This window comes from Psittacula echo (assembly GCF_963264785.1).
Source record: "Psittacula echo genome assembly, chromosome: 21".
NCBI lineage: Eukaryota > Metazoa > Chordata > Aves > Psittaciformes > Psittacidae > Psittacula > Psittacula echo.
In genome coordinates, this window is record NC_137757.1 from 7,387,109 (window position 1) to 7,411,099 (window position 23,991).

The 23,991-nt window shown below is 45.7% G+C and overlaps 1 protein-coding gene across 7 annotated transcripts in view; it reads left to right on the top strand.

Annotated features, from left to right (window-relative positions):
* NFYC (nuclear transcription factor Y subunit gamma) overlaps window positions 1–22,351 on the top strand; it is a 31,881-nt gene extending 9,530 nt beyond the window's left edge. For 3 of the 7 annotated variants that reach the window (XM_080632388.1, XM_080632389.1, XM_080632390.1), the window contains exons 2-10: window positions 4,999–5,111; window positions 8,387–8,458; window positions 10,019–10,132; window positions 12,315–12,410; window positions 15,810–15,983; window positions 16,306–16,464; window positions 19,920–20,027; window positions 20,773–20,832; window positions 21,458–21,960. In XM_080632388.1, coding sequence (XP_080488514.1) covers window positions 5,007–5,111; window positions 8,387–8,458; window positions 10,019–10,132; window positions 12,315–12,410; window positions 15,810–15,983; window positions 16,306–16,464; window positions 19,920–20,027; window positions 20,773–20,832; window positions 21,458–21,577 — 1,008 coding nt within the window. In that variant the 5' untranslated portion in view covers window positions 4,999–5,006 and the 3' untranslated portion in view covers window positions 21,578–21,960. The other 4 variants (XR_013958271.1, XM_080632391.1, XM_080632393.1 and 1 more) reach the window with 4 other exon arrangements.
* The last annotated feature ends 1,640 nt before the right edge of the window (window positions 22,352–23,991 follow it).

Sequence of the window (23,991 nt, forward strand, 5' to 3'; positions counted from 1 at the left end):
TCTATGTTTAATTCTTCAGCTTCCTGGGGTTTTTTGGGTGCTGTGGCTTCGGGGTTTATTCTTGGCTGGTGAAGGTGGTATATTAAACCAAAGAGGAACTCCATTGCTTGTTGTCTCCTGTAGCACTACTTCCTAATAATGAACTAGTGAGTTCTGAGCAATAGTGGATGGTGCAAAGCCAAGAGTATTTAAGAAGAGTTGTATGTGGGGTTTTTGTGGGGTGGGAGCCTTCTAAACATTGTCTATATAGTGGTGAATCTGTATGGTGGTAGAATCATAGAGTCCCAGATTGTTTTGTGTTGGAAGGGACCTTAAAGCTCATCCAGTCCCAACCCCTGCCATGGGCAGGGACACCTTCCACTAGAGCAGTTTGCTCCAAGCCCCTGTGTCCAACCTGGCCTTGAACACTGCCAGGGATGGGGCAGCCACAGCTTCTCTGGGCACCCTGTGCCAGCGCCTCAGCACCCTCACAGGGAAGAGCTTCTGCCTAAGAGCTCATCTCAGTCTCCCCTCTGGCAGGGGATTTGGTTTTGCAGTGTCAGTTTTCACAAATATTTATGTGTTACCCTGATTTGTAGCTAAAATCTAAGGATGTTGAGGCAGAATGTTTGCCTGAGCTTCTTTCTTTTTAGCCTCCACCTTCAGTTTTAGCTGTCTTTTTTAAGACACTTGAATGGAATATGCTGCTTCTGCCATGTAATACAGCGTGGTGTAAAACGGGTTTTTTCCCATAGCGTAAGTCATGGGAATGCGACTGTTCAGTATGCAAAGAAGCTGACAGTTCAGATGTTACCAGAGCCTGCGGTACTTGGTGATGTTACTGAGTTACTGCCTTCTTCATCGGGAGCATTGAGGCCCTTCAGTGCTTGCCCCTGGCACTCACCCTTTGCATATCCCTTTGGATATTTGGATAAAGTTCATTTGGATCCGCTCTCCACCCAGCTGGTTCTGTTTGGTTGACTTCTTAGTCAAGGCCAGCTTGGGAATAACTTAAAAGTAGGCATGTCAGAAGCTGCGACATGACCCTGGCTTGTCGGGAGCGTTGTCCTCTGGTTCCCAAGCTCCTTTGGCAAGCGGCACCCACGATGCTTGGCAATGTCCCATGGTGGGTGCTGATGGGCTCCTGCAGGCCATGGGTTTGGCAGAGAAATAGCCCTGGGTACCTCCTCCAGGTGGAATTGCAAGGTTTTATTTGTGATTATACTGTACCTTGTGTATTCAATAGCAGGTTCTTGCTCAAGCGTGCAGATTGTAGGCATCCAGGGTGAGACAGCTTCATTGGACTGCTTCCCCCTTCCCACAGTATTTAAGAGCACAAACCAGCATCTTTTCAAAATCCAAATAAAAAAAAAAAGGAAAGAAAAAACCACAAACACATAAACCACAGACACCAGAGGTGTCCTCATGCTTTGTGCTCCGATGCACTGAAGCATTTCAGCGGTTGTCAGCTGCCCCGGGATTTTGAGAGTTTAATGTTGATAAAAGGTGTTGTGCTCTGGTGAGCAGCAAGGCTCTAATTGCAGAGTGTTGATGTGGTGGTTCTTGGCTGTGCTTTGCTGATCTGCTCTGTAATCCACTGCACAGCACAGGGATCCTCGGAGCACCTCTCCCCTTCTGTGTGGGGCTGGCAAGAAAATGTTCAGAGGAGGAGGGATAAAGTATAAGGAAGTTCTAAAATTTGCCAGCAAACTGCATATCAAAAAAGACAAACAGGTTTAGACACCGATAGTGTGAAAGCAGAGGAGCTGCCTCTCTTTAGCTTTGGTGGGCTTATCTTCTGTTGGGTGCTTTGGTATTTGTTGGCACTAATCCTGATACGAGGCATTCTTAAAAGACGAGAACACAGCTTCCCCTTGTAAAGGAACTTACCTAAGTGCTCAGGAATGGATTCAGTAGACATTAGTTTGTCTCCCAGAGCCAGCTCTGTAGTTTTGCATGACGGTTTGGCTTCTCTTTTTCTTACAGTCCTTCCCTAATGCTTGCAAGCACCTTCAAGGGCACTTGTGTATCTTATTTTAATGGAAAGAAAATACTCCAGTATGTTCTGAGCAGTTTCAACCTGCTTAGGCTTTTTTTTTGGAGTTTATAGTGATTTCATTCTTTAAGTTATTCAGACAATCAGCCTGTTGCTGACTTGTGTTTCTACTCTAACTCAATTCCTAACAATTATCCTAAACAGTCACTTAAAGCAGCAGTTGTCCCTTGGGGTGCCTCTGAACTAGTTGTGTGCTTACATTGAAGATAGGAAGGTTTCTGTATTCATTGACAGGGCTTTTAAAACTCGAGATGGCTGGAGGAAACCATTTGTAGCTCTTCCTGAAGTCTGGATGAGTACCACGGAGGCGTATGAGAGAGGGGAGGCTGAGATGAGCTCTTAGGCAGAAGCTCTTCCCTGTGAGGGTGCTGAGGCGCTGGCACAGGGTGCCCAGAGAAGCTGTGGCTGCCCCATCCCTGGCAGTGTTCAAGGCCAGGTTGGACACAGGGGCTTGGAGCAAGCTGCTCTAGTGGAAGGTGTCCCTGCCCATGGCAGGGGTTGGAGCTGGATGAGCTTTAAAGTCCTTTCCCACCCAAACCAGTCTGGGATTTATGATATATTTAATGCAAGAAGTTTGCTTTTGCCTGCGGTAGGGAGTAAAGCAGTGGTGGTGGTGGAATTTTCTTCCTCTTCGCTCCATTAGCTTTTCCCTCCTTTTTCAACCTGTTATTTTGTAGGGTTCTGTGGAGCATTATATTCCAGTCCAGCGTTTAAGTGGGTTGAATTAAGTAATTTGTAGTTTTAACTAAAGCCTTGAGAAGTGCTGTGGCTTTTCTGCAGCTGGAGATGCAATTCACCCTTCAGACAAGACCCCGTCTAGTGTTGAAACACTGCCAGTACTGAGCAGGTTTCAAGGATTAGCTTTTGTTTAGGTGCTAAACTATTTCTCATCTACATCTGACAATGCAGATGAAGAGGGGGAAGCAGGGAAGCATCAAATGCCACTTTAACACTCTCATTGGAACATATATCTCTTTGTATTTTCTTATAAATACTTGAAATACTTGAGTTTGTAGGCGGATAGTATTATAATGCAAATCGTTGTTGGAAGAGTCATCAAGCAAGTTGTCAGTCACTTATTTCCATAGGTTCCTTACTTGGAGTTCCTCCTGTCTTGCTTTGAGACTGCAGATACGCACTTCTGACCTCCTCCTTGTCATCCCCTGTCAGAATCCCCTTTGGCTCTTCCCACACTTCCCATGTCCTCTCCTCAGGTTGATGAAAGAGAAACGCAACTGTTCACAGGCAGCCTGGGGAGCTGTGGGCTGCAGGAGGGAACCAGCTCATTGTCTGACAGTTACCTCTTTGAGCTGATAGTGGGGTTTTATGGATCATCATTACTTTGGAATAGTAGATTTTGGGAGGCAGCAATCAACTGCCAGTAGTATCATCAGTGTTCTGGTGTGTTGTAAGAGTTACCCCTGCTTCCCTTTGGCTTGAGGAAGGACTGAAATCAACCTTGACACAGTGAATCCAAAGCAAACGGGAATTGTGCCTGTCTGTGTTGGAGCTAAACCTGCTGTTGAGTCCTTTTCCATTACATGGCGACACAGAAATATCTGCATATATGAAGATCTTTCCCTATGGAAGGTGTAGCACCTTTCTCTTGCTGTTAGAGAGACACAGCCACTGTACATGGTGTGTGCTTGTCATTCGTGGCAGCTTCAAAGCTGCTCTGGGTGACCCTGAGAGCGTCTAACAACAGAGCCTCACTTGAGCAATGCGTGGTGACTCTCCTGGCATTCACCAGGATGCTTCCAGTGCATGGGAAGCACCAAGTCCGGTCCTGCCGGGTTGTGTCTCAGCAGGTCCCGTGCATGCCTCTGGCATGTTTGCTCTGTCCTTCCAAGCTGCATTCCCTGTTGGGAATCCTGCCAGAGCCACGCGCTCCTGTCACACGGAGGAGGCCAGCAAGACTGCTCTTGGTGTTCCAAGGGATGCCAAAGTTGTGCATCTGACTTCATTTTAATATTAACTAGAGCTGTCCTTAGAGTTCCTTGTCAGAGAGGCACAACTTGGTCAGGGAGGTTATGGGGGAAGGAAGAATTGTGTCAGCTGGAGCATGCCTTGTGCCTGGGCAGCGCCACAGGGGCTGGTGCCACCTCAGTCACCAAGGGACTGGGTTGATCCATGCTGTGTGTTCTGAACACTACACCCCCTCCAGCTCAGCACGGGCACGGAGGAAGCCTGAACCTCTGTTGTTGTCCCTCTGTTTTCTCCTGCTGACACTGATGGACACTGTGAATAACAGCATTTGCAAAGATACACATCTTCATGCACAGGCAACGTCCAGTGTGTATTTAATAACAGCCAGGCTTGCTGAACAGCCTGCACTTGCAGAGCACTGAATGACAGCTGTGGGGCTTTTACAGTTGTTTCAATTAAAATTTGAATTTTAAATCTCACTTTGTGCTTTTGACACTCTGCATTATACAGACTCTTAATTCCTCCTGTTGATTGTGCCCGAGGAGAAGAGGTATTGTAAATTTAGCATAAAGCCACAAAACCTGACACCTTTCAAATAGGCACAGAATCAACTGTTTCGTTTAACTTCTTAACTATAATATCAGGCTGATATTGACATTCTGGTTTCAGCTTGAGGGAGATTTACTGCCACATCCTGCACAAGCAAGAGGAAAATGATTTTGCAATAGGTGTGTACTGGAGTGGGAGCTCTGACTGGGCATCAGTTACGTTCTGTAGCTCCTTGTGGAAACGCAGAGCTCCAAGAGGGGAATAAAGAGACTGTTTTTTTGTTTCAATTATATATATATTTAATGTTCTTTTTCAACCTGTGGAAAAGTAAATAAAACTTTAAAACCAGCTCTGGAGTCTGTGAGTGTCTGCATTGTTGCTGTAGCATGATGTAGCATGCATCCCCTTCCTGTGTTCCTAGGGCTTGGGGGGATCTTAGGGAGCCTTTGCCCCCCCCCCCCGCTAACATGTGTTGTTCTATCTCCCAGCTCCCAGGATGTCTGCAGACGGTGGCTTTGGCACAGCCGGGAACAGCGATGCCCAGCAAAGCCTCCAGTCCTTCTGGCCGCGCGTCATGGAGGAAATACGCAACCTGACCGTGGTGAGTGTCCTCGTCCACTGCCTTCCTCCTGGAGAACTGATGCTGAAAAGTGCCTGCTAATGCCTGGGAGCAAGACAAATCAGCTTGAAAATCCCTGCTGCTCATGGGATCCAGTAGAATTGCTGTGTACACCACAGGGCTGGCTCATAGCAAAATGAGGTGCAACGATTGTACCTTCAGCTCGTTCTGGACTGAGCCAGACAACAGAGTTGATTCCGAAGGCTCTTTTAACAGGCTGCCTGAGGACCATGGCTGCTGCCTGGAGAATTGCAGAGGAGTTATCTGCTGGTTGCAAAGGAAAGGGAGCTGATCTTAAAACAGCTACGTGGTGTGTAGCTGCTATGTGCTGTTCTAGCTTCCAGAGGCTGGAGGGTTTGAGAATACACCTGGGGTTATACTCCATGGGCTGTTTAAGTACCATTCATACTCTGTGATGTAAATGAGGGATCAGCATTGTCTGTACTGAAGGACAGGCCACATCAGCACACCCTGGGAGATGTTACTGTCCAAAATGCCACTTAGTCCTTTCCCCTTCAGAAATTCAAACACTTGGCTAATGACAGTTACAATTTTGTGAATGAATTTTGAGGTTTAGACTATTGCGTAGAACTCTTGTGCCCTCTTCTAGAAACATCTCCTTTGACAAGCCTGAAAATCTGAAAATCACTTGAATGCCAAGTGCATGGTTATCACAGGCTTTATTAATTTAAAGACATCTGATTAGAAAAATCCTGTATAGGCTGCGAAGAAGAATTGGACTGAGAGGCTTCTATTTTTTTCCATCCCCAAAAGAGATGTGCCTGGGAACAAGGGCATATAATAAAAGTGACTTTTCAGGAGAGATTGATAGCTTACTGTGATACAGTGGTCCTGACAGCACACTCCGGTGCTTCTAATGGAGCTGAAAACAAAAGAGCTCCAGTGGAAGACGGGCTGTTCAAAGTGAAAACCCCAATCCCTCAGCCTGAAGATAAGCTGCTTTTTTCAGGCTGTGCATAGATAGTTGATTAAAGAAACAGATGTAGAAATTTGTATGCATAACCAGAATTAATGACTTTCCTCTTTGAGCACAGTGAATTCTTGTGTTCAAGAGCTGTAGTTTGGCTTCATCCCCACATGAAAGAGGTTTATTTTGCAGCTTATCAAGTATGGGCAGCTTCATTTTTAACTGTTGTGAATCTATTTAGTGCATTGCAAGCTAGGAAGGTATTGAATATTGTACTGGGGACAGTAGAGTTGGAAAGGAAAAGGGATAACTGCAGAACATCCCTGTGTAATAGTGTAATAAATCCTGAAATGTATTGGCATCCCATGGATGCGGACGTAAGTAAACTTAAAGCTGTCTCACAATTCCCATTTCCAGCCTCTTCTGCATGTGCTCCATAGCAGAGGTCAGAGCTGTTTGGTGGAAACCTGCTTTTTGGGGCACACTCTGTCTAGGTTTGTGTCATGTGCCACTTGTAGCTACAATTCAGAGGAAAAAACATGGGAGCTGCTTTTGAAGAACAAACCGGAGCTCCCTCTTCTTTGCCCACCACAACAGAGAGGGCTCTAGCCTGGGCTTGGAGAAATGGGAAACAGAACCAGGCTGGAAGGAGCTTCCCAGCCCTGCAGGGAGTTAGAAGAGACCTAATTTGGGAAAAAGAAAAGATGAAGAATTGGTGTGTGAAGTTTGTTGTGCTGGGAGGTGGCCAGTGCTGGTCATGCTTCCCTTCCCCACTGTGCTTGTGGGGTAACGGTGATTTATGTGATGTTTGCCTGTCTGCCTTAAAGGGATAAAGGAGCTTTAATTCTTTTCTCATTTCTCCCACTGCCTCTCCTCTCTGAAGATGTTAATGGTGCTGTACCTGTGCAGCTCTGCTTGCAGCTTGGCTCGTCATAGAAGTTGATGTGCTTAAGGCTGTCAAGAGCTTCACAAACAAGACACTTTGTCCTCATCTGTCTATAAAGCTTGCGCAAAGCTCACCAGGCTCTTTAAAAAAGGAAAGAGCTTTAAAAAAATGAAAAAAACTAAACCAAAAAGTGTAAGACCCCCCTCTTCTGGATGTGTTTCCATGCCCTGGAGCCCCTTACCCTGCTTGTGTGGCGGTTACTGGTTGAAAATGCCACCTTGAGCATGTTCTGTGTTCAGACACAGGACCCAGCCCTGGCTGCCCTCTTCTCATTGCCCCCAAATCCTTCCAAACCTCTGTGATCAGCAATGGATGAGGCAGCCCTCAGCACTCCACCAGGCAGGGATGTCCTCACCTCTCAGATTAGTTCTAGATTTTCCCCCTCTTTTCTTTCACTACCATGTCTCACAGTGCTTTCTTCCTTGGAGAAAGGAGTTTTCTATAACATTTTGGTGAAGAAGGGAAGATGTGTTTTCAAAGCCCTTTGTTTGAAGGGACCCTTCATTCCTGATGCAGTGGTGCATCAGCTCAGCCCAGCCTTTCTCACTCTTCAAGAGGCTCCTGGTACGACCCACTGTGGATTTATATTATTGTATTCCTCTCTGTCCCTTCAGAGGAGGTGGAGCACTGCTTGTTGTGAAGCTCAGCAGGTTCCCTCACTCCGAGAGCTCTTCAGAGAGGATCTCTCCAAGGGACATGTCATTGGTATCTCCAGAGCTGCTCCCATTGGGTACATGCTAACAGCTGAGCAGAGCAGGAGCATTCAGTGCAGCACTCACTCTCCATCCCTGAACCCAGCGCTGCACTACTTGGAGTCAGCAACAAATGCTGGAAAACAGTGAAAAATCCAGCTAAAAACAGGAAAAGAAGAGATTTCTGTGAAGGAGACTCCTGCAAGGTTTTTAACACCAAAACTGATATTGGGCAACGGGGAAGTGCAAATAAAGCCCAGAAGATTTCATCCTGTGGCCCCACATAGCTCTTGTTTGCCTTCATTTTCTATTGTGGCTTTTGGTAAATTCCAATGGTTTCAGGTCCCAAGACACTTAATTGAATTAGTTGCTTCAAATATAAATAGATGCAGAAATGTCTAATATTAGAAACATTCTGTTCTGCAGAATGGCTGCAGCTTTGAGATGAAATAGTAAATACAAATGTCTGACAGATTTAATAGAATTCTATCAGTACCAACTACAGAAAAGCAGATGAGAATTCTCAGGCTTGAGGAGAAAAACTGCTCTATCCCAAAGAAAATAAGTTATTTGTATAAATCTGATGTTAGCCAGTTCTGGTCAATCCAGACTTGTTCTGACATCATGTATTTTACCTTTGTTTTAAGTTAAGTATCAGTAAAGAATCTCTCAAATGTGCATCTCTCTGCAGAAAGACTTCAGGGTTCAAGAACTCCCTCTGGCTCGGATTAAGAAGATAATGAAACTAGATGAAGATGTGAAGGTAGACTCTTGGGGTTTTCTGGACTATTTCTAATCCTTTGGTGGATATTGTAGCAATTCCTTGCAATTCATTATTTCTTACCAGCATTATTTATTATTATTTCTAAAGCACACTCTAACAGTTGCCTTGAATGCAATAGTAGCTGGTCTTGTGTAACTAAACTGAGCTGGGAAAGCAGACTGGTTTGGGAGCTTTGCAAGACTGGCAGTTTTGCTTTCTGCTAGTAAAGATCAGATTTCTGTGTAATTCTGGATATTTCCTGTTTTTTTCTAGTGCTTGCTTGTCTTTGCTCATGTGTCCTCCTTGGTTCTCCCAGTTCTTCCCTCTATAAGGCTATATGAAGTGATAGCCCTTAACCCTGTGCCCTGCTGTTTCAATTTTTATGGAAAAAAATAAGTAGTACTTTAGGTGGGTGACAGGAGTGTGATACCAGTATTGAAGCTGAGCCCTTGACGTGTGACTGATGACCATAACACGTGCATTCACTGATGAAAACTGCACTGCCTTCTTGTTTTTCCCAGTGTGACACCATCCTTCTGTTAGGACAACCTTTAACACTTGAACGAGATCCTGAAGGAGGTGTGTGTTGTCTCCCTATGCAAGAGAGCCATTCATTCACCTGGGAAGGGAGCAAACCCAGGCCTGAGGTCCCAGGTCTGTGTCTGAACCAAATGAGTGCCACATTTTTGCTGATGACGAGGAAGAGGAGATTTTTAGGGCAGGACAAGTTTCTGGCCTGGAACATTATTTAATCAGAAGGATGTACTAGAAGTAAGCGCTAATGCCAAGCCAGCTAATAATGAAAGTGCTTAATTTGAGTGAAACTTGAGCTAGAGACTTTTTAAGGAAAAGGAATGTGGAGAGGAGGCAGAGTCCTTGCTCAGGCCTCCAAACCTCCTTTGCAGTTTCAGCAGTTATGGAGTCACAGAACAGCAGATTGGTATTCATTTCAAACTACAGAAATGTAATGATACAGCGGAGCACTCAGCCTGTCCTCTTCAGTTGCCAAATCCCTTATGGACATGCCAGGGCGCTGCTAGGAGAAGCTGCTGATTGACACCGTCTTGGTGAATGTGCACTGATGCTGTTTACTGACCATAATGAAATACAATAGAACCATCGAATCTTAGAATCCCAGGCTGGAAGGGACCTCAAGGACCATCTAGTCCAACCTAGCTAGGCAAAGCATGACCTAGACTAGATGGCCCAGCACCCTGTCCAGTGAATCTTAACGGTACTCAGTGTTGAGGAGTTACAGCTTCCCTTGGGAGATTATTCCAGGTTGTTCTCACTGGGAAAAATTTTCCTCTTGTGTCCAGTCAGCATCTCTCTGGGAAAACTTGTGCCCATCACCCCTCGTCTTTTCCATATGACCCCTTGTGCAGAGGGAGTTCCCATCTTCTTTATAGTCATCCTTTAAAGGCTTACAAGGTCTCCATGACCTCATGGAGCTGATATTTGACTGGAGGAAGCAGACTCGGGAGGCAAACTTTAGATGCCCAGTCCTGTTCCCAGTGTGTTTAACTGGAATGTGGTGACTCTTTGGGACTCTGATTGCAGATGATCAGTGCAGAAGCTCCGGTGCTGTTCGCAAAGGCTGCCCAGATATTCATAACAGAACTGACTCTGCGAGCGTGGATACACACAGAGGATAACAAGCGCAGGACACTGCAGGTAACAGAGCTGCTCCCACCCAGCCTTCAGCTGCTTCACCAGCTTTCCAGCTCTTTGTTTCCATAATATGAAGCATGCTTTGTGGACAGTACCTTTAGTGTCTGTGTTTACCCCTACAAACCTGTGTACCACGCACAGGGTGCAGTGCAACTGAAATGCTGTAAACAACAACAGCAAAACCAAACCAGAGCTGCAGCTGTGAGCTAACTGTGACCTGCTGTGAGGACTTGGGTAGCTGTGGTGGTCAACTTGCAGTTGATTGAGTTTTCAGTAGTCGTTCTAATGTAAACCTGTAGATGGTTGTACGGATAAATCGAGATGAAAACATAAATACCCTCCTCCAGAACAGATGACTGTTTCTTCTGGATTGAAGGGCCCTCAATAATGGTCAGTTTTTAGTGGTTCAGGAGTAAACTGTAACTCTTAAGGTTTTGTTTGGGTCTTCCATTAATTTTTAGTCTGGCAGGTTGACTAGAAGTAATTGAAGCTACACCAACAATCAGTTCAGGCCTTCAGATCAGAGGTGAGAAATTTAGGACCATGTCACACTCCTGTACCCTGGCACTGAGATTGGTGTGGTGGCAAGGAAACACATCTGATTTCAGTCCAAAGTTGTCCTATTGGGTGGGCATCCAGCCACTCAATCCTCACTAAACTGGGCTAAGGCTACTTGTTTAATTCAGGTTTTAACATAGTCGCTGTCAGAGGATGTGTTTGATAGACATTCCATGATCAAGATGCTTTGTAAGTAGAAGTGCTGACTTGAGCACGTCCTCTTGAACAGTTTTCAAGCTTGGATGGGTCCATTTATTTCAGAATCATACTTAAAACCTGATCCTAACATGCAAGACCTTGAATTGTCTCAGGTTTTGTTCCTCTCTTGCCTTCCCTAGCAGCTGCTCTCCACATGGTCAGTCCAGCTGCAGAAATGCAGTTGCTGCTTATCAAGTACTTGGGAAGAAAACTTGGAGTGGAGAGGTCTGAGTTATGGAAGTGTATTCCCGAGGAGATTGGATTGAACCCAGTTCTCAGCAGGGAGAATGGAACAGGAGCTGCATCTGTTCAGGCCAAGTTTTCTTCCTGGTGAAGACACTTTTGTAACACGTGCTGCCTGCAGAACAAAAGAAGTCTCTCAGGCTTTGTGTGTGATCGCTGTTTGGCAGTTAAATGCCAAAGGCAGTATGAGGTTTAGAAGTGTCAACTAGCACAAAGTGAGAGGGTTGATGGTCTTTCAAATTTCACCTCCTCATCAGGCAGCATGGGCATCTGTGTCTCAAATCTGGTTCATATACATATATATATATAAAAAATATATATGCTTTACAGATTTATCTTCAGCTAATGAGACTTTCAACAGCTTCTTCAATTAGCCCAGCTTTGTAATAAGGCTTGCAGGGGTTTTGAAGTGACACAGTACTTCTTTTGTTGTGGTTTTATTAAGAAATTCAGCTTTTTTATCATGGGGGTTGTTTCAGATCTTAAGCATATACATTTAAGTGATGACTTATTGCTGGGTTACTGTTTATGCAGGTCCTTAATGCTTTGACCTAATGCTATTCTTTAGATTTCTTTTTCAGGCACGGTATGAGAGCAAAGTTACAAGGTGCTTGAAGCAGACATTTACCTTGCCAGTTTTTCACAGAAGCTCGTTGGCTCTTGCACGTCCTTTTTCTGATGCATGTTTGGCCAGTTTGCTGAGTGTGTTTTAATCTTCATGCTTTCTTCTACCCGTTTTGCTCATCCACATGCTGAAGCTTGTTCTCAACATCTCTTGGGATTCCCCTGCCTTGAATAAGATCCTGTAATACTTAATTTTTTTCTTTCTTTTAATCCCTGCTCACCTCAGACGCTCTGCAGACTTTGCCCCATGGAGCAGCCATCCAGCAAAGCTTCATTTTAGCTCACTTTGGGGTTTTAAAATGTTTTTTTAAAAGAATTCACCCTGTTTTTTAATGTGCTAAAAGGCTTATGGTGGTTGTCATGAGCCCTCAGTGGTGAGTTACAGCTGTACTATTGTGGACAGCCTGATGGGGCCTGGTGGGTGAGTAGATGGCTGTAAAAGCACCTTCTGTTATGCATCTTGGAGGCCTAACTTGACTCAGTTAACAAGCTCTAACTTTAGTTATCCGGAGACAAACCTGACTTCTAAAGATGAAGAATGTCTTTGGTTTTTTTTTCCTAGAGAAATGACATTGCCATGGCCATTACAAAGTTTGACCAGTTTGACTTCCTTATTGATATTGTTCCAAGAGACGAACTGAAACCTCCAAAGCGGCAGGTGAGACACAAACAGGCTTTATGGCTTGTCCTTTCCTTGGGGTGACTTCAGTCTGTAGTTAAACAGAATTGGTAAAACAGTACAGGATCAGATTAAACATGAGGTTTGTGCCTCTCTCTTTTACTTGTGTATTTACAGTAATTTTCATGCTCTTCAGACTTTTAATAGAAATAGAGCTTGAGAGAAGATTGACAGAAGTTGGACATGGGAACAAAAACTACTGAATAGTTCTCATACCCAATATTGCCAGTGTTAAAAAACTAACTTTAGAAAGTGTGCTGAAGCTGCATCCTCTGACTTGGAAAGGGAGAAAAAGGCTCCTTTGCTTCTGCTTCCTTTGGGGCAGTCCTGGCTACTGTAAACATCCTTGACTGGAAGCTTTAAGGTGTTAAAGGGGCTTTCAGTCGGATGTTTACAGCAGCAGGCTGCCACGCTCATCTGAGCACAGGGTCTTTGAAATTTCACAAGGTGCTTGTTTTACAAAGCACTTGTTTCCCTCCATGCTTTGAGAGGTGCTGAAAAGGCAATGAGGTGGGGTTGAAGCTCAGTCTTGTTGCTTCAAACGCAGCTCCTCGTAGACTCATTTCTCTCCTTCACCTAAAAACTTGGTGTTTTGCTGCTGAAAGGTCACCAGTTCAGTGATTGTTACAACAATTCCTTCAGCTGGTTTTCTGCTGCTTTGGAAGGTTTGCAGTGTGTTAATCTTTTAAAAAATCCAAGGTGATCCTTTAGCTTCCCAAGTAAGTGCTACTGGAGAAGCTGGAAAACATCTTCCTGGCAGGGAAAACACCTTTTTGTGTCACAATCTAGGCACGACAGTCCGTGCTGCTGCCACTGCGGTCAGCTGGGGTTAAAGTGAGCAGCATCCCAAGGCTTCATTCTGGGTGTGCTTGAAACTCTGTTCTGCACATACATGCATCACATGCAGGAGTGTGACACAGTTCCTTCCCCACATTCCCTGTTTTCTCCCTGCAGCAGAGATGATTTAGCCAAAGATCATGAGTTCTGTATTACATCAAAAATGAAGCAGCAGCCTGCCCAGCTGCTCTTGATGCTTCACTTCACGGGGGGGAAAGAAAACCCACGTTTGATTTGTTCTGCTCTGTAAGCAGCCTGAGATAGCACAGGTTAATTCTGGCATTGCAGATTCAGTTCTTTTAGGTGCTTCATTTGGTTATTCTACTTTGTAGAGCTATTTTTAGAAGTACTCCATGTTTGGGAGGGAGAACATTGCCCATATCTTCTCCTTGCTGGAGTTTTCTGATTCATGTCAGAATGTTCTGATTATGGAACATTCGAGTTCTGTATTCAAATGAATGCCTGAAGTATTTTAGTAGTGTTAGATGCATGTAGGTTGCTTGGTTAACGTGTCTTGATGATACATCAGTCTTTTGGATTGCACAGCATCAGCAGTGAAACACTGTTGGGTTTTGGTTTGAAAAAGGCTTTAGAGATCTGTCTGTCACTGATACATCCACTGGCTGTGAACACTGCTGAGTCACGAGAAATGCTTCTGATGGAAGGGAAATTTAATGAAGAAGCAGCTGCCTGATAAGAATGTAGTTAGGACTTTGCAATGGAAAACACTCCTTTGCCTCAAGAGCGTTGAAAAGTGGCTGCCCGTGGGCTGGCAGCCTGCACCTCTGCCTGGGGGCACAGTCTGTGTTTTCTCTCTACCACTGTTTGACAAGTTAGTGGTAGTTACGTGGAAGAGCTGGGAATGAAACCATCACTGTTATGTTGCTCTGGTAACTGAAGCCATGGCTGGAAAATAAAAGATGCAAACGATGTGATACAACGTAGTTCAAGCAGATTTGGATTTAAAGCCATTTTTGCCTGTAGCAAATGCAGCTTAGCCTGGAATAGATGCTTAGAGAAGTATTCAGTTGCTTTAGTTGTTATGGGATTTGGCTAGGAATGAAGGGTTGGAGCACTCTAGAAATAACATGTCTGAGGACTGGACTATACAGAAGCAGCCACAGCTCTCCTGTGCATGCAGTTCGTGGTTGACTGAGATATGCCCTGTTGAATATATATTTTACATTTGTTATTAATCCCTCCCCAAAGGATTTGATGAACTAAATAGGAATAATCAGTGAGCTCCCATATGTAGGAAGTGTGGTGAGTGTCTGATTGCAGTGATGTGCAGTACCATGGGATAGTGCCAGTGTTTGCTCTGAGAGCCAAGCTTAGAAGTTGCATCTTGATTACAGCCAGCTGTGAGCAGCTTCATCTTCGGGGGGTGATTTTCTGTGGGCTGTTAAAAACCTCCCAATAGTAAGTCTTTCCTTTAGTTGCTGTCTCTGAGAGACCTGCATCTAAGCAAACAGGCTCTTTTACTCAAGTCTGATGCCCATCTAGCAAACATGTATTGATCTTTTGTAATGTGGATTTTTCTTCTCCGGTCCAGTTGGATATACTGAAGGTAACCCATGAACAAGCCTCACTTAACGCAGGGGAGCCAAGCAGCCTGGTGTAAGAGTGCGAACTGCCATGTTGTAGCATGTGTAAACATCCTACACTCTCAGCTGTGAACTCGAGGTGGCTGGGAGAGGATTGTTTACGCCTTCTGCCATGGAGTGAACATCTGTGTCCGCAGCTTCTGTGTGTGCAGGATCCGGCTGCTCCTCTGAGGAGCTTAAGAGTTTGGCTTCTTGAGCGTTAACAGCTTGCACTTCACATCAGCTCTGAAAATCCACTTCTGTGCCTAAAACACTGTTAATCACAAGGGGCTTTTCCCTTCTAAAGACATACTTAAATAAAACAAACCAGCAGCATTTCAGCCTGTGCTTCTGACAGTGAGCTAGAGCAGAGCCTTTCGTTTCTTCACGCTGTTGAGATACTCCCGCCACTAGCAGAATCAGGCTGTTAAGCTATGGTACAAGATGAAATTGTTACCATTCTGGAGAAGCTGGATTTAAATAAAGTCACAACAGGGTACATCAAGTCCGTGGCTTTTATTCTCAGGGGTTTAACGTTGGAGCTAGATTGAGATTTGTATTAGGCTAAGATGAGGGTTTGGTAACGGATGAGACTTCATAAGTCTTCTGATGCATTTGCAGTTCATTCTGAGTTAAGGTAACAGGTGATGATAGAATTCGTTGGTAAGGAGTTGTGTGGATTTCAGCTATGGTAATTTTATTCTTTTGCGTCTCTTAATGAAATTGGTGACTGCGTATTATACAGAGGGTATTGGAAATTATTTTGATACCCCTGTAGCTGGAATAAATAAGGAAACCCTGTTTTATCATTTTATATTTCTTTGGTTAAACTGTTTCAAATAAGGTATTAAAGGTATTTTCCCATAGATTGTGTTTAGGGGGCAGATGTTTCAGCTGGGGAGGTCTTGGATATGGATCTGTTCCCTCCCTGTTTACCTGGCTTTTACTTCTGCTGCAGGAAGAGGTACGTCAGGCTGTGACCCCAGCTGAGCCTGTACAGTATTACTTCACCCTTGCCCAGCAGCCTGCTGCAGTGCAGGTTCAGGGGCAGCAGCAAGGACAACAGACCACCACGTCTACAACTACCATCCAGCCAGGACAGATCATCATCGCCCAGCCTCAGCAAGGGCAGGTGAGGCATAAGCAGCATTCAGAGGCTCTGCAGGTCAGTGTAGCTCCTGAAGCCCTCACCTCACCCATGTGTGTACTGCAGTGTCCTGATCTCACTGCTCAGAACAGCCAGTATAGGCCAGAAGTGTGTGTTCTGTTCACAACCAGGTGTTCAGATATCTCACTAACAAGGGTCATCTAGGTCCTGGCTTCCATTCGTGGTGATTTATGGATCAACAAGTACCAGTAGGTCTAGGAAGCAATCTTTCTGCAGTCTTTGTATCCTGTGGCTGTTTCACTCATGTTCAGTCTTTGCTTGGTCCTTATCCCTGTTTTGAATGCAGACCACCCCTGTGACGATGCAGGTCGGAGAAGGCCAGCAGGTACAGATAGTGCAGGCACAGCCGCAAGGCCAGAGCCAGCAGGCTCAGAGCGGGACGGGGCAGACCATGCAAGTCATGCAGCAGATCATCACCAACACAGGAGAAATCCAGCAAATCCCGGTAAGGCTTTGCCAGGAGAAATGTCGCACAGTGTTGAGATCAAACTGTCTGCTGGTGTTCTGGCACGAGACTGCAGACGTGTGCTTTTTTAACTGGAAGAGGAAGTTTGGATTGAGTGGTGTGTTTCCTGCACTTAGAGAGGAAAACTAACCAGGTGTGACATGAAGAGGGAAATAAATCTACCCACTAGTGTAGAAACATTGCCCACCCCTTGCACTTGCCCCTGAGTGAAATAGCTATGATTAGGAAGCAGTAAATATTTCTGGATAAACCTCAGTTCTTTACTCCAGTGTGGTTTCAATAAAGCATAATTGACTTCTTTTGCCTTTACTTGGTTCTGCCTCTGCAATCTGAAGTCGCGACTGGGCAGACTGAGTAGGAAAGGTGCCATCTGTGAGTTATTAATAAAATTCTATGTTATAAGAAATATTTCTACAAGTACTTTGGGCTGGTTGAAGGAACAGCTTTGCAAAGCCGGAAGATACTTCTTCACTTTCACATCAATATAGACTTGCTGTGGCTGTAAGAAAGGGATTTTAAGCACCCACCATCAGCAGTGACATTCTGGCATGTGTCCTAGGTAAACACATGGGTCAAAAAAGTAACGTTTTTCCCCCCTCTGTGTAACTTCCATTCACAACAAAGCCAGGTGTTTTTGGTTCCCATCTGGAAAATTTCACACCTCTTAAAGAAAAGTCTACAGTTGTGTGTACTTAACCAGCAGCCAAAGGTCAGAGCGAGTGACCAAGACCAACATTTCACTTTGTCTTTGATTTCTGTTATTAAGCTGAGCTTTCACACCAGTGCTGCTCTTCAAGACTGGAGGAGCTTCCCTCCCTATGGCTGGAAATGCTCGTGCTTTGTCACAGCATCTTGAAGAAAGTTTCAGTCGTGGGTGTTGCCAGATTTTTCCTACCCACTTCCAAATTCTTTTCACCTCTTGAAGTCTCCAGCTAATTCCTACTGCTTGGCTTAAGGTGTTGGTCAGAAAGGAAATGAATTGCTTGTCAAATACGGTGCTTTACTATGGGCAACCTTTTTCTTCCCTGTGCTCTTCTCTGCCTTTCTTTTTACATCTTTTTTCCTTCCTTTCCTTTCCTTATGAAAGTCTCTCCGAGATACTCATTCTACAGAGCATTTTGTAAAGAGATCTCCACCTCCAGCCTCAGCGAGTCCATTAGAACAGCACTGAACATTGCAGCATCTTTCTTTGGTTCAGCAGTAAAAGGAATGGTTCAGTCTTGTTTTCCAGCTGTCTCCAGTGAATTTTGTAACTCTCTAAAAGGAGGAGGATTGGACATCTGCTAGGAGAGGGATTCTTTATAGTGAGGGAGCTGTAACCTGCTGAAAGAACTGTTCTCTGCACAGGTGGATCCCATTGCAAGTGGTCCCATGTTTTAGGAGTGTGAGACTGGAGGCTCTTCTCTAGTGTCTGTTTTTGGCCAAGCACGTGTTGCTCTTTCCTCTTGCTTGAGAGCATTTAAGAGCAGGTAGCTGGTCCTTAGAAGCTCCTTACACTGCTGAGTGTGGTATCTTTTGTCTTTGGGAGCACTTGGGTCTCTGACAATTGTAGGACTCCAAAACAGAGCAGCTCTGGAGCAGTGTCTTAATGAAACAGTCACAATTCACACTTCTGGATCTAGCAGAGATGCTGTTTGCACTGTAATTAAGAGGATTTTTCTTAATCGCAACGTGTTGAAGAATCAAGTTTGTGCTGAAAGAAGCATCTTCTCATTGCTCACTTCAGAGAGTGAAGTAAAATAGGGCATGGAGCTGTGCATTTGCTACAGAAGCTTTTTAATGCCCTGACCTGTTTGATTTATGAGAATTTCAGCCCTTGGTCTCTTCAGTGCTGCTGCCTGTTCTGCTCTTCCTGCTGTGCTTGTCTGATTTTTCCCCTGGGTTTCCTTTCTCTCTTGTTCTAGTTAGTGCTGTTTTCTCATAGTTCCTTTTCTCTCTGGTATGTGTTAGGGTTTAGCAAAGAATCTTTCATAACACTAATGTGACAGTTTACAACTCTCATGAAGCTGGTCATGCCTCTGGCAACTGCAGGAGTGTCGAGAGAATCTCACCAATGTTCTCTGCTGGTTTCCCACATGCTCCTGATCCCATGTACACATCTCTGCTGTGATTTACCAGTTAGGACCTCGGGTTGCCTGTGGAGAAGTGACTTACAAACTGAGACAACCTGGAAGGAAGTGTGTGCCTCAGTGAAATAGTGATCACTTGTTTGACTACGTTAATTTTGTTTGAAACTTAACCAGTGTCTCACTAGACCTCGCTGAGCTTAGGAGCTGGCTCTCATTGCTGACAGAACACTTGCTGAGTTGCTTTCACCAGTTCAGTTCATGGTGTAGTTAAAATGGAAGCAGGAAGCCCCCAGTGTGAAAAACAAAATCTGCTGGCAGATCTCAGTGCAGAAACAAAATCTTTATTGAAATGTTGATGTTCATGTGGAGTTTATTTGCTCTTGAAATAATCTTGGAGCTTTTAGCCGTGGCTGGTGAAGTCAGCAGCCTCTGTGTAAATGCCAAGACCAAGTTCTAGGCACTTGAACCTTTGTCAGTGAGCAGTTTGTGAAGTATTTTGTATGTCCTTCTTTCCCCTTTGTAAAATGAAGAAAACTCAAAACCTTTTTCTGTATATAATTAACCTTAAGACTGTGCATCTAAATGTCCTGAAGTTAAATAACACAAAATGAAAAACTCAACAGTAGTATCAATCATACTGTGACCCTTTTATTGCTTCTCAGATGTGTATTAGCTGTGTATATCACAGGTTAGCATGATGACAATGTCTTCGTATCCCACACCCCCAAGCATCTCACCTTGCAAGATCAGGCTTATAAGAAATAAATTTGTGTTTCAGTGTTATACACAAAGCATCAGCACAGAAAGTGCCAGCCTTTGCCAGGTGGGGGTTGATGTATATTGGCAGAGAGCTGCATTAAAAGCTTCCAAATATATCCTTGGGTTTTGTCATCTCTGCTGTCTTTATTTATGTGAAAATATCCCATATATTCTGTAATATTTCTTTGGCAGGATATGATAGGAGTGTCATTATGTGCAGCTAGCTCCTAACAGCTTTCTTTATGTGAAGTACTACATCAAAGTAGTAACTCAGTTCTCGTAACCAAAAAGAAGTGTTCTCAAAGCTCTCTGAAATGGAGCAGTTAATGTGCTTTCGCTGCTAACTGACCACCCCCATTCTGGAGCAAGAGGTAATGTTGTGCTTCCTCAGGGGTTTACCTTAGGAACATGCAGGAGTTCTGTGGAGCTCGCTCTTGCTTGGCAGGGTCCGTGGTAGTTACTCATCTAAACCATTAATCAAGCGAAGCTTCCCGGTGTCATCTGTTACTCTGGCTCCTGTTGTGGAAACGAGAAGGGAGGTTTGTGTGTTTCAGGTTACAGTTACCTGTTTAATTTTCTTTCCCTGCCCCCTCCACTTGTCTCCAGGTTCAGTTGAATGCTGGCCAGCTGCAGTATATCCGCTTAGCCCAACCTGTGTCAGGCACCCAGGTAGTCCAGGGGCAGATCCAGACGCTTGCAACCAATGCACAGCAGGTACGCATGGGAACAGCAGGGCTGACATGAACTGGTAAAGTGTTGTTCCCTAGCTCCTGAAACTGCAAATCCCAGTTGAATTTACCAACTCTTGGGCTAGGTTTCCTGCATTTCTTTTTCTTCCCTTTACATTCATCAGAATAATGAAGCAAGGAGCATAGAGGAAGCTTCCTTTACCTGTACGTGAAAGGTGCATGCTTATATGTATGTGTGTATGTGTGTGTGTCTCACTGTACAAAACTCACGCTGCTTCTTAGCTGGTTGCTGGTAAAACTCCAGTTCATCAACCTTCTCTTTACTTCTGCTCCTTCTGGCTGGGTGAGGGAGAAGCAGCTGTGCAGCCTCTCAGGAAAGCTGTTTCAGAGATGAAACATCAAGACCAGCATTGCTGCCAGAAGGTTCTCTCATGTTCTTGTTGAGGCTGGTCTCTTAAGGGATTCTTCTCTGCCTTCAGAGGATAGGAAGGCTGCTGCTTTTCTGTGATCCTGAAGGCCACGTTCTAAGTCAGAGAGGAGATGCTTGTGTCTGGTTTGGAAGGCCTGAATCCCTTGTTCTTTGTTCTTGACTTGCCATTAGCACCAGCATGACTTTGGGCTGGTGGCACAAGCTGTGTCTTACCACATGGTGGGGTAGTGATGTTTGAAAGAGTCTAAAAGCTCTTGAAAAGCAGCAGCAGAATATTGTTAGTGGGGTTCTGACTCTCTGCAAAGTGCTGTCAATGATCATCCTTCTGTTATCCTTGTAGATAACACAGACAGAAGTCCAGCAAGGGCAGCAGCAGTTCAGCCAGTTCACAGATGGACAGGTAAGAACTTGGAGTTCCTGGGTCCTACACCCTTTTGAAGTCAAGGGCTAGAAAGACTGTCCAGAAGTCTGCATGTTCTAGCAAATCTGCTCCTCCTGATAAAACCCTGCTACTCCTGGCAAGCCCTGACCAGGAGCAGGGTAAGTGGATGTTGTGCCAGTCTTAATAATTCAGGTGTATTCTCTGTGTTCTCCTGCCTTCACTCTCAGTTAATCCAGTCCCTTGCACTCTGGGTGGGATCCGTTTTAGTCCTAACCAGCTCAGTCTGGGCATCAAGGCCAGGTTGGATGGGGCTTAGAGCAATCTGCTCTAGTGGAAGGTGTCCCTGCCCGTGGCAGGGGGTTTGAACTGGATGAGCTTTAAGATCCCTCCAGCCCAAACCAGTTTGCGATTCTGTGATCAGAAATTCACAGGATGACTCTGTTAGGATTTAGCAGCAAATGTCTAGCAGTGATTTCATGGCCTGCTTTTTCAGGGGGATGGATTTTACTTGGACTTGAGAGTTGTTGTTAAGGCCACCACTAAATTTCTGGGGTTAATGCACCATGTTCTGCTCAGAGGGAGCTGGCACTGGGTATGATGAGAACTGACAGTCCTTTCTTTCCCCTCCTTCCATCTCTGCCAGCAACTTTATCAGATCCAGCAAGTGACCATGCCTGCAGGCCAGGACATCACCCAGCCCATGTTCATCCAGTCCACCAACCAGACCTCAGATGGCCAAGCCACGCAAGTGACAGGGGACTGAGCAGGGACCTTGGAGCAAGTTGTCTCCATGTAGGAAGGAGCACGTACCAGCTTGACGTGTGCCATACCGCCCTGGTCTGATGAATACATCTGCTTCTGTGTCTCTGTACTTGGTATTAAGCCTATAGTAGGCTGCGGTCTCCAGTGCACTGTACACCTTCCTCTGGTGGGTATGAGGGAATATCCAACAGACACTGCCAAGAATGCAATATTTTTATTTTTAGAAATCAATATTTCTGTGTATCCAGCTGCTTGTTCAAACCCATAAAACCTGAAAGAGAACTCATCAAAAGGAGTTTGTAGCATCTCATTGAACAACAACAACATGTAAAATGTTTTTATCTAGTACAATTATTAAAGGGTGCTGCATCTGGTTTGTTGTAAGAGCTTCATTCCCAGTATTCTGTTTGTGTTTTCTCTCTGACTAGAGCTAGATTCAGTCCTCCTATCTCAGTGGTTTGTTAGGGGAGTGGGGGGAATGTGTGTGTTAGATTTTCCTCTCCTGCCTCCTTTTTTGGTAAGCCAGATCATTGGCTACATGCAGCTCGAGGGCAGGGAGCAGGGGAGGAGTAATTAAAGTGAAAACAAATAAATCCCATTCCTTGTATTATGACTGTATTTTCTAAGGGCAAAAGATTCTTTAATTTGGCCTGGTTTATTCCAGGAACACTAATGGAAGTGTGGACAAACCCCAGCCCTGCTGTCAACTGTTGTACCAGCTGCAGTCCCTGCATGTAATACAAGCTTCATAAAATGAAATAAATCTCCTTTGTCAGATAACGTGTGTGCTTTATTTGAGCCCCAGGGCCTGGTATCAACCTGCCAAGGAAAGAGCATCCTGAATCCCTGGAAAATACCCCACTGAAATAGTGAAACCAGCAACAGCGTTTAAGGGTGGGCTGGATGAGGGCTCAAATGGGGAGAGGGGGGGTCTGTGGCTGCCTCCCACAGCAAGGGGGGGCTCCATGCACTGATTAATGCCTGAGTGCAGGCCTTCAGCTGTGGGTGCACCGCCTCTCCCTGCAGCTTCCCTGCTCATCCAGGAGCAGGGAAGGGGTTTGGGGCAGGTTTAATTGAACACACTGCAATTATCCTGGTGGTGCTGGGTCACTGAGTCTCACTCAGGTCTTAGCTAATCATGGTTACGAGTCTAACTGAGAACCTCACGCTGTGGCACAGTTGGCACTTGGTCCAGGAGTGGCTCCGTGGCTTTGTGCGGCACCTGCCGGGGCCGGTGCCAGCGCTGGCTCCTGCTGCTTGCTGCCAGCAGCACTCAGTGTGCTGCGGTTTCACAGTGGGGAGAAGCCTTGACCCATCTGTGTCATGCTCTCCCTCGCAGTGCCCAGGGACCCGGGGTGAGGAGCAGCCCTGGGTGCCCCTTGTCCTGCTTGAGGAAGGAAAACTCCTCTCCAGCCCTTCACTGATGCAAACTGCTCATCTGGACCTGGCTCTTCCAGTCAGCCATGGGACCTTGCTGCACGCGCTGCACCTCCTGGGCTTTGTAAGTGTTCATTTACTTGGTTTTAAGTGTTTTCCCTGGCCCTGCAGTGCCTGAGAGCCAGCAGCGGGATGATGCAGCCCGCGCCTTCCCAGGCATCATCATCCAGAGCCAGGGCTCTGGAGGAGCATCTCCTGTGCATGGAAAAGATGAACTCGGGAGGGGAAAATGCACCTCTGTGAAAGCTCCGTCCTTGGGACCGGCCGCGAGAAGGCACCCGTGAGCACTGCGCCCGGGAGTTGGTTGGAATGGTTCACATTTCAGTAGAAATAAACCGCTTAAAGGGCGGAAAATGGGAGTGAGGCGCTGCTCCTGCAAGGAGAGGGGGTTCCGACAACAATCTCTGTCTCTAGCTGACGGGGACGCTGCTTCTGACCCGCTCGGTATCGCCTCGGTGGTCGCAGACAGATCCCACCCTGGAGTGTGGGAATTCAATGGGCAGTTAATGCCGGTTGTGTTAATGTTTAGCTAATAGTGGAGATAAGGCTCTGTAAGGCTGCAGAGTGCCCTCGCTTGCTTGAGCAAGTGTTTCAGTGGGAGGGAACAGCGTGTTTTGGAGAGAGCTGACCTCGTTTGTCCGTGCCAGCTCGGTGAACCTCGGGTGTTAACGGGAGCCAGATCTCCTGCATAAGGACTTTGGTTATCTTCCGAGGGAGCCTGATGGCAAATCGAGTGATGGGGGTCGATGGAGGAGGACGGGCTCGTTCCCAAGGAGTTGAGGGACATGTGGGACCATCTGCAGGGGATGCTGATGAGTGGAGGTGGCAGAGCAAGATGCCTCCGGGGACCTGGGGGCGTTAAAGCTGATGAGGAAGCAGCGGTTTGAGTTTCCGTTTCTCTTCAGGGCTGATGAGCTCAGCACAAGCCCCACGGCTGGGGTTGGCGCTGGCGGGGTTTGGTGCTGATGGGGTTTGGTG